This window comes from Osmerus eperlanus, chromosome 6, assembly GCF_963692335.1.
Source record: "Osmerus eperlanus chromosome 6, fOsmEpe2.1, whole genome shotgun sequence".
NCBI classification, from domain to species: domain Eukaryota; kingdom Metazoa; phylum Chordata; class Actinopteri; order Osmeriformes; family Osmeridae; genus Osmerus; species Osmerus eperlanus.
Window position 1 is genome coordinate 12,971,649 of NC_085023.1, and position 9,582 is coordinate 12,981,230.

Genomic DNA, 9,582 nt, shown 5'->3' on the forward strand with positions numbered 1-9,582 from the left:
TTACACGGTCTTTATCTTGCTCTTCCTCTTCCCTCTGCCTCCTGCGTCCTCCTCCCCACTGTCCCCCTCCCCGGCGCGGCCCTCCACGCCCAGCCAGGGAGTCCACACACCCCCGTGGAGCTGGGGGTCCGCCATGGGGTCGTCCGGTGGGTTCCGCGGGGGCACAGCCGTCTGGTTGTACTCGGCCAAGCGCGTCAGCAGCATCTTTACCACCTCGGGCCGTGCCTCGGCCAGGTCCGACCTCTCGTAGGGGTCGGCGGTGACATTGAAGAGCCACACGGACTTCCCCCGCTGGTCGCGGCGTTTCTCCATGTCCTGCCACTGCTGCGGACCGCCGGGGAGGGTCTGGGGCGGCACCCAGTCCCCGTCGCCCACGTTGCCCGTCAGAAGCTTCCAGTGTCCCGCCCGGATGGCCGCGCCGCGCACCGCCGTGTCCCAGATCCCGAAGCCGTTGAGCGCCAGGGCCCTGGGGTCGGGCTCGCCGGGCCGCCGGGAGACGGGGTCGATGTTGAAGAGGATCTCAGTGCGGGGACTGGGCACACCCTGGCTGATGGCCCCCCACACGTCGTGCCCGTCCAGCCGGCCGTGCTCCCTCTCCGGTGCCCTGGCCAGGGCCAGCAGGGTGGGGAACCAGTCCGACACGTGGATCAGCTCCTGGCTCACCACCCCTCTCCTCTTCAGTAGGGGACTGTGGACGAAGCCCACCGCCCGGATACCCCCCTCCCAGTAGGTCCCCTTGCCCCCCCTCAGGGGCCAGTTGCAGCCCCCTGATAGCGGCTGTCCACCATTGTCAGAAGAGTAGATGACAACAGAGTTTCTGTACAGGCCCCTGGTTCTGAGTTCCTGGACCAGCTCCCCCACACTCTGGTCCACAACGCTCAGCATGGCGGCGTAGTGGCGGCGGGGGCGGTTGCCCAGGGATTGGTATCGTTGGAGGTAGTGATTGGGTGCCTGCAAGGGGGTGTGGACTGCCTGGAGGGCCAGGTACAGGAAGAGGGGCTTCCGGGGATTGTGGGTCCGCAGGATGTGCTTCACCCTGATTTGTCAGAAGATATACATCAGGTTTATGTCATATCCACACACAACTCAACTATGTTATGTAGACACGTTATGAAGTATGTTATGAAACCAAACATTATCCTAATATAATCAAAATCAACACATTTTCTAAGTTGAAGTCTGGTACAACAATCACACAACACCCTGCACAAAACTTATTTTTAGGATTGAATTACGTAAGTAAGCTACCAGGTTCCTTAGAAGAGCAGAGCTAGACTACAACAATTTACATTTACTATCATCATTATCAAGACTTATTTGAGTACATCGCGTGTATGCGTGACAATGTTGAGATACGAACGTGTAAACAACACCAAAAGTATCTGGATGATCTCCAACAGTCAAATACACCCCATCCTCGACCCAGGCAGTACACAAGGCTCACCTCTCCAGGTAGAGCAGAGTGGAGTAGTTGCCGCTCATCTCCCAGGCGGGTCTCTCCCCGTCATGCAGGTCGAAGCCGCAGGCCTCGGCCCCGTCGCAGCTCTGGAAGTTGAAGTGGTCTCCGCTGCCTGTCAGGGAGCCCAGGAAGCTGTGGAAGCCCCGCCCGGTGGGCAGGCAGCCCGGCCGGCAGAAGCCCAGGTGCCACTTGCCCACCATGTGGGTGGCGTAGCCGGCCCGCGCTAGCCGCTCTGCCAGGGTGGGGGTGTCAGGGGGCAGGCACAGGGGCTGGCGGGGCCGGATGATGGAGTGCTGGAGGCCGGTGTGAATCTGGTACCTGGGGAGGTGGGGGTGGGGGGAGGGAGAAATGTGTGCGATCTAATACAGCTGTGCAGTGTGGTATTTAACACTTGGAGAGCAATGTGAATTTGGATGTCAGTCACCGATAATACATGACCATACCGTAGCACGGACTCAATGCAATATCTATATATCTATAAACATTGCACAAAAGCATAGATCGTCTTCCCTACTATGGTAGGCTGATAATTACACTATACTGGGCTCTCATCATAACATTTACTCCCGGGAAGACCCAGTGAATCAATATTGTGGAGAACAATAAGAGGACACCAGTACTCACAGTCCTGTCATGAGTTGGCTCCGTGAGGGAGAACAGATAGGCTGGACATAGTAATTCTCCAGTTTCACCCCTTCACCAGCCAGCTGGTCTATAACCGGAGTGTGTATGTCCGATCCGTGGTACCCCACATCCCCGTAGCCCTGGTCGTCCACCATGATGAAGATGAGGTGGGGAGGCTGAGGTTGGGGAGGGGGCAAGGGACCCGGGCCCCCCCCCACAGGCCCTCCGAAGGCCGAGCCAGAGGTGTGGTTGGGGCTCTGAGCCCCACACAGGCAGAAGAGATGGCCCAGCGTAGCCACCCACAGTGTGGCCAGAGGCGACAGGAAGACCGGCATCATCGCCTTGTGATCCGGGGGTCTTCTATCTCTCTCCGTCCGGGGCTAGTCCGATCCAACTTCTTTTCATCCACAATGAGTGGAGATGGTGCAGGTAGGGTGCTGTACCTGTTCAGGCACTTCAGCTGCATTTGGAGTCTGGTCAGTGAATCCACGGTTGCATGTGTCCACGTTGTGGGTGCCGGTTGTAGACTGTCTTCTCTCTCCGTCCTCAGTCGTAAGCCCATCTGCGGTTGTTTTCCTGCGCGGGTCCACAGTCTCCAGAGGTTGTATAAGACCGTCTGTGAAGAGGTGCCAGGCGATGGGTGGGTCGGGTTAGAGCACGTCTGTCTGTGAGGCAGGTTTGGAAGGTGCCACTCTCTGTCTGGCTGTGTATTGCTCCTGACTGTGTGTGTGTGTGTGTGTGTGTGTGGCAGGTTGGAGGTGGAGGGGCTTCCCTTCACAGTAGCCTGCCACATTCTTCCACTCCAGACGCCAGAGGCTGGGTGAACTTGACCACTGGGAAACACACACACACATATATACACACAAACACGCACCCAAATGTGCAGGCGCAAAGTTACCTAAAAACACCTGCACGATGTACCGTGTGCATTGGGGTGAAACACAATGTTGACACCTGTTGGTTATTAAGTGTATTACAACCAAAACTCCTAAGGTGGACCATTGAAAGGGTTGGTCACAATAGCAATACGGCTGGTTTGAAATCAGAATGGTCTCCTGTTGGAAACGAGAAATAAAATCAATGTAACCCTCTATGCACAGTCGGCTTTATTATAGATAATAAGCCTTGAAAATAGTACGTCAATAAATCTGCCTGAATCCTCCATACTCACACAATGGTGATATTGATTTTTTAATTTACCTTTCCACAACTACAGGAAAGCAGCAGTTTGCCTGTCATTCACGTCTTCTAGCTGACACCTGAAAACCAGGGCCGAGCTAAAATTGGGTGCCTAAAGTTCATGACAGATGGTAAAAACGGTGACATTTGTAAATCTAGAGATGCGTGACGTTACGTAAAAGGTGATTCTGAAGTCATTGAACATACAAATATTGTACGTATGCACATTGTAACAAACAAATAGACATTCTGTATACCCCCCTCTCCCCACACACACACACACACACACACACACACACATCAACTGCAACTCCTCCAACAACCACTCACACACACACGTATACCATAGTATAGTAACTAAAGTTTCCAACACAGACTACACAAAAGTCCCTTCTGTGGCACATAAGGCTCACAGAAACAGAAATAAAACAAGAATAGCCTACACAAAAAAAAACTATTCCCAAAATGTCAAAATATATCCCAATTTCAATTAAAGAAAAACAAAATGCAGCACCACAGCTCCTCAACAAACAAACTGTGAAACCGATCCTGGTAATGGTCCTGAATGGCAAGCGGTCCGAGTGGTCTGTTCCTGATTTCCTCCCCTCGACGGATGGCCTATCGACCTGCCGCTCAAGTTCGCCTCCACACAGCACCACTTTCCCATAAGGCCGAGAGGAAATCAATTGTAACAAAACAACTCCATTTCCTACATTAGGGCAAATGTTTATTCCTGTGGGTATTCGCACGGCCCTTTTCAAGGGAGCACGAGCCAGGTGTAGATTGAGGGAGAGAAAGTCAAAGGGAGAGTAATAGGTGACGGGAGAATGGAGAGAGGGAGACACATGGGGAGAGAAAGGCGAGGAAGGAGTTAGAGAGACCGAGAGAGAAAGAGAGATAGACATGGGAGAGTGAGAGGGGACGCACATACGAGAAGAATGAAAGAGAGACAAAGAAAAATAGGCACGTAAGAAGGCGGCCTACTGTAGGAGCAGAGAGTCAGATGAGTGGAGAGGAGGAGGATGAGGTCATGTCAGCAGTCATGTTGGTTTCCACCCAGCATTTTGCCAGAGCATGAGTAAAGACGAGTCCTTGACAGAGAAACCGAAAGCCGGGTTCACCGTGAACACAAGGGCAACACGGAGAGGAGGCTAACAGGAAGTGACATCTGTCTTCTCGGGGAAAGAGAGTGGGTGTGTGAGGCAGGCTATCTATCTCTGCTTCTCCTTCTCTGCCCACACTCAATAAACACACACAGAGCTGAATATCTAAGGAGATTCCAATAATATGCTTCCACTGCACTGAACATTGTGATGATTAAACCTTGTGACACTGCAGCTCCAGCATTGCAATTTCAGATTCTCTATTTACAAATTGGGAATGTGGATTATGAGGCCACAGCCATGGACATGGTGAAACACCCCACTCATTGAACCCTTCAGTAAGTGTCAGCACATTCTGATGAATAGGAGGCAATTCATAGTGAAACGTGTTCATGAGCCCAGACAGAGGCACCAAGGGTTCACGTAAGCTGTGGAGAGTAATAGCCTTCTCACAAGGGAGGAGATAGACGAACGAACGGGTAGAACAAAGGAGAGAGAGAAAAAAAAGTGAGAAAGCCACCTTGGGACCGAGCGAGGAGCCACGGCAACCCAAATGAGCTTGTCACTATCCACGGCGTCGGTCAAAAAGATCACAGTCAGACATTCTCTTCATTTTCTGTTGCGAGTCTGTTTGGTCTACAGCGTATCACAGAACACTTGGTGTCTGAAGCGTGGCTGTGGTATGAAGAGAGACTGGGTCATCTTGCGTGCCTGGCGTGCAAACTATATGTTTGTTCTTTATGACAGAGATACGAGCGACCTCCAGACATGTTTTGGAAAGACCGAAGCAAAGAGTAGAGCGAGGTGTGATTTATTCATGAGAAAGACTAAGTGACTCACTCTGTCTTGAGGCTCTCGGAGAGAGAGAGAGAGAGAGAGAGAGAGAGAGAGAGAGAGAGAGAGAGAGGGGGGGGGGGGGGTAGAGAGAGACAGAGGGAGAGAGTGAGAGAGAGAGAGAGAGAGAGAGAGAGAGAGAGAGAGAGAGAGGGGGGGGGGGGGGGGGGGGGGGAGAGACAGAGGGAGAGAGTGAGAGAGAGAGAGAGAGAGAGAGGGGGGGGGGTAGAGAGAGACAGAGGGAGAGAGTGAGAGAGAGAGAGAGAGAGAGGGGGGGAGGGGGGGGGAGAGAGTGAGGGGGAAAGAGAGAGAGGGATGGAGAGTGGAAAAGATTCAGGATAAAAGTAGCGTTATCTTGGCATGGCTTTCATGATCTGCTTACTATAGGGAGGGCGTGTGGCACAACAAATATGACACAGCAGACACAGAGCGATATTTCATAGGCGTAAGGAGGAGAACAAATGAATGGGTGGACACACACAAACACACACATGAATACACATATACCCTTACACAACCCCTTCCAAATAGAAAGATGTCTTGTTTTATTACACTAATTGCCTCCAACATGGAGATAGATACAGCACTCTAGAGATATGGTTTTGCCTTACTCAGTCTGAAGGTAAAACGGAGTCCGACCTTGTCACAGTCACTGTACTTCTCCAATGTCATTTTCCACACAGTAGAAACCCTACACTTTCCTCTCCATCTCCGTTTGCAGAGGACAAGGAATCCCAGTACATGACAGAGCAAGGGCCCAGCTCTCTCTGTCATGACCACCCCGAGGACACGTCTGTCATGAACGACATCTGATCGTGAGATGCAAAACGGGAAGAAAACTTTGGGAACAAACCCTTTTCGGTGCCATGCTTCCTCCTCCGCCGTGATTGGCTGTGCCGTGACTGCATCTTTTCCCCATCAGGCCTCTTCCCTGAGGAAAGCAGGCGCTGGGTTTGACTCATCAATAATGAAGAGGATTACACAACCCCTGGAGTCGCCCACAGGGCTGCAGTCAGCCACAGTCTTGGAGGGACATAGCAACGGTTTCGGGACAGCCCCACCCAGTGGTTGAGCACAGTAATGTCCACGAATCAGACGCTTGCCAGCACAGTAATGCTCTTCCATGGATCATATTGGTGTACAATGTTGTTAATATGCCAATCTGAATTCATATGTTGGAAGAGGGAAATTAGGCTGGGCGCTTGAACAACCTAACTGAAGGATGCGTTTATCATGGGGGAGATTCCACAGGCCTATTGGAGAGTTATGAGATGGATCACTTTAATGACGGTCAACCAGCAGGCAGTGAGTGTGTATGTGTGTGTTTGTATCTGTCTATCTGTCTATGTTTGTTTATGTGAGTATGTGTGTGTGTCTGCGTGCGTTTCTATATGTGGTGTGCTCAAGTGTGTGTGTGCTCAAGTGTGTGTGTGTTTCTCCCTGGTGGCAGTAGATAGGGGTCAGGGAAGGCCACGTGGCTCCGTGCCACATCCATGCCACGGAGCAGCTGCTGCAGGTAGGGCGGGGTGCAGAGCGGACCCCAGAGCGGACCCCAGAGAGGCCAGGGCGACGGGGCAGCAGTGGGTCACTCACAGAAAAGGGGAGTCAGGAGTTCAGACTGACAGACAGCATCCTCACACACTCAGACAGGGTCGACCATGCCACATGGGAGGGAGAGAGAGAGAGGGATAGAGAGAGGTAGAGGACAGGGGGAGAGAGAGATGGAGATACAGGCACAGGGAACGCGTTGGTCCGTCTCCTAAAGCCTCTCTCGGGAAAGGATGACATACAGACTTCTAATCCCATGCAGATGACAGAGGGATATGAGAGCTCGACTTCCTAGGGAGAGATTGATCTGAAATTAGCACACAAAGTATGACTAGATTACAGCATGCCACTTAATCCACGCAAACAACAATTTTTCGGCTAACATTTCCCATGTTTTCGAACAGTACGTTCCCGTACGGTCCTTCATACATGATTCCCCAATGACACGCACTGTTCTTTTAACATTCGGCAGCACCCGTGGTGTGTATTGATAAACACGTCTCATTTTCACCTCCTCAGGGAGCCGGTGCCAGGGGGGGCAAGGCTGCCAGTGTTTGGGTTGGGTTGGCAATGCCCATCATGCTGATGAGGAGCGAGCTGCATCTGAGGGCCAGGAACTGGACACGCTGTCAACTCAACTGTCTGTCACGCTCACTCTTGGCGCTGGGGCGGCGTGGAGAGCTGCGGACAAGCTGCTGCCGCTGGGACCCAGAGAGAGAGAGAGAGAGAGAGAGAGACAGAGAGACCTTGGCCGAGGAGGGAGACAACCGCGGATCGTCGAGAACACGCGGGAGAGACAGGAGGACAGGGAGGAAAGGAGGAGAGAGAAGGAGAAAGTAAGAGAGTGAGATGAAAAGAGAAAGAGAGAGAGAGTGAGCGATAGGAGAGAGAGTCGGGAGAGTGAGGGGGGGGGTGAGAGAGGGAGAGAGAAGCTCTTTTTCTCACCACAGTTGTCAGCCTCATGCCTCTCTCTCTGAGTTTAAAGAGGAACTCGGTTCCCTCTCTCCCTCCCTCCCTCTCTCCCTCCCTCTCTCCCTCCCTCTCTCCCTCCAAACCCAAATCATGCAGCAGACCCTCATCAGATCCTACAGTAGAAAACATGGAGAGGGGAGGAGGGAGAGACATAAAGCATTCAAGTCATTCTGTTGCATTCGTATCTCTGCGAGTTCTTTGAAAGGCAGACAACTTCTTTCCTCTGCCAAGAGATTGTACTGTACAGGCCTGCTGTCTTGAACAGAAACTGAACAGTTTCAGGGCCTGGCAACTTCAAGCAGCATTGGCTATGTTTAGAATGTGTTATTTTGTTCAGCTTGAGAACAGCAAAGTGTCACTGCTTAGTTCTGGCGCACTATTACTAAACAAATCCCTTGAGTTTATTTAAACAGAAACCCTGGAGCCTTGGAGATCTCAGGGTCACAATGTTGGTGTCCTTAGGCCTGCGTTTATCTCCTGAAGGTTTTGTAATTGAAGAGGTTCTTGGAGAGAAGAAGAAGAGAGACCGTCAGCAGTCGTCCATATATCTTACTGAAAGTGTGACAAATGTCTAAACTCTCTCTAGTCTTCCACTTCCAGAAATATCAGACTAAGCCAGAAACTCGCTATTTCTGTTAACATGTCCTGGGGAACTCAGTGGAGATTATTATCTACCACTTTTGACGGTACTTTCATTTTGTTATGTAATTGATGTGCATAGCAATGCATTGCAACACGATTGCTTCATATGATATAGTGGATTTTACAGTTGTAAAATGGTTAACTTACAAAAGCGATATGGATAGGTGCACTTCCTGGACTCACAATGAGTGTGCTTGACCTGCTCTTTGGATACAGATACATGTGGACTAAAAACACAAGAAGACTCCAAGGCACTCTCTTTGAAAACAACTACAATGGCTTGACTGGCATGGCATGGTCAAGTTTAACCTTGAGGATTTAACATGACCTTGCCATGACAATGAAGGCACTTTCATTGTTTTCAAAAAGAGTGCCTTGGAGTTTCTTGTATTTTTTGTTCATTTCTAGTTTGATATTATAAGATTTGTACGTGGAGATTTGGCACGTTAGGTTGCTACACCAACCCAAACCAGCAGAGGAGGCAGTTGGCATATTAGAATGTGATGTCAGGCCCCAGTCACTAAGCAGAGATATGGAGACAGCTGCATAACATGGCAGCCAAACAAACATCTATGATTGGTAACATGGTAACACTAAGACAGTGCTGTTGACTAAAACAGCTTTGGCATGTAGAGGTTACCAGCTACTGTGGAGGGGGGGGGGGGGGGATCATTACATTTCCATCAATAAGACTTAAAGCTCTTGAATCATCACAAAGCTATACACAGTCAACTTTGCTGGGAGGTCTTCCACTGCAGTCGGTTGAATATGTGATACCAGAGGGCCAGAGTGACATGGAACTGAGACCATTGAAGTGTATGTGACCAAGATCAAGCCAGACCAGGTTCTACAAGCCCCCAGACATAAATATAGGGTCTCTAGTGAACTGTTTCCTAATCTGTTCTTATCCTGGCCCAGCTGAACTGGGATAGGGAGCAGTGAGTGTGAGTGTGTGTATGTGTGTGTGTGTGTGTGAGAGAGAGAGAGAGAGAGAGAGAGAGAGAGAGAGAGAGAGAGAGAGAGAGAGAGAGAGAGAGAGAGAGAGAGAGAGAGAGAGAGAGAGAGAGAGAGAGAGAGAGAGAAGGGGGGGTTGTCTGGCTGGGATCCTGGTAGCTAGGGTTCTGTGCTGGCTGGCTCTCAAGCTTCATACCTGGCAACCAAATCAGATGCTTGTGGTTGTATTATAGAATGCAGACACACACTCACACCATATCAATATAT

The 9,582-nt window shown here is 50.8% G+C and overlaps 1 protein-coding gene across 1 annotated transcript; it reads right to left on the minus strand.

The window, feature by feature from the left end:
- si:dkey-174i8.1 (arylsulfatase I) lies at nt 1–2,238 on the minus strand. The gene is made up of 3 exons (XM_062464615.1): nt 2,084–2,238; nt 1,445–1,777; nt 1–1,036 (listed from the first exon to the last, which is right to left on the minus strand). The coding sequence occupies exons 1-3, from the start codon at nt 2,236–2,238 to the stop codon at nt 1–3; spliced, it is 1,524 nt and encodes a 507-aa protein (XP_062320599.1).
- Nucleotides 2,239–9,582: the final 7,344 nt, after the last annotated feature.

Coding starts and splice junctions, on each gene's coding strand:
- si:dkey-174i8.1 (XM_062464615.1), bottom strand. CDS start 2,238: ATGGTGGACGACCAGGGCTACGGGGATGTGGGGTACCACGGATCGGAC. Junction 1,778..2,083: donor AGCCAACTCATGACAGGACT/GTGAGTACTGGT, acceptor CCACCTCCCCAG/GTACCAGATTCACACCGGCC. Junction 1,037..1,444: donor ACTCTGCTCTACCTGGAGAG/GTGAGCCTTGTG, acceptor CTGACAAATCAG/GGTGAAGCACATCCTGCGGA.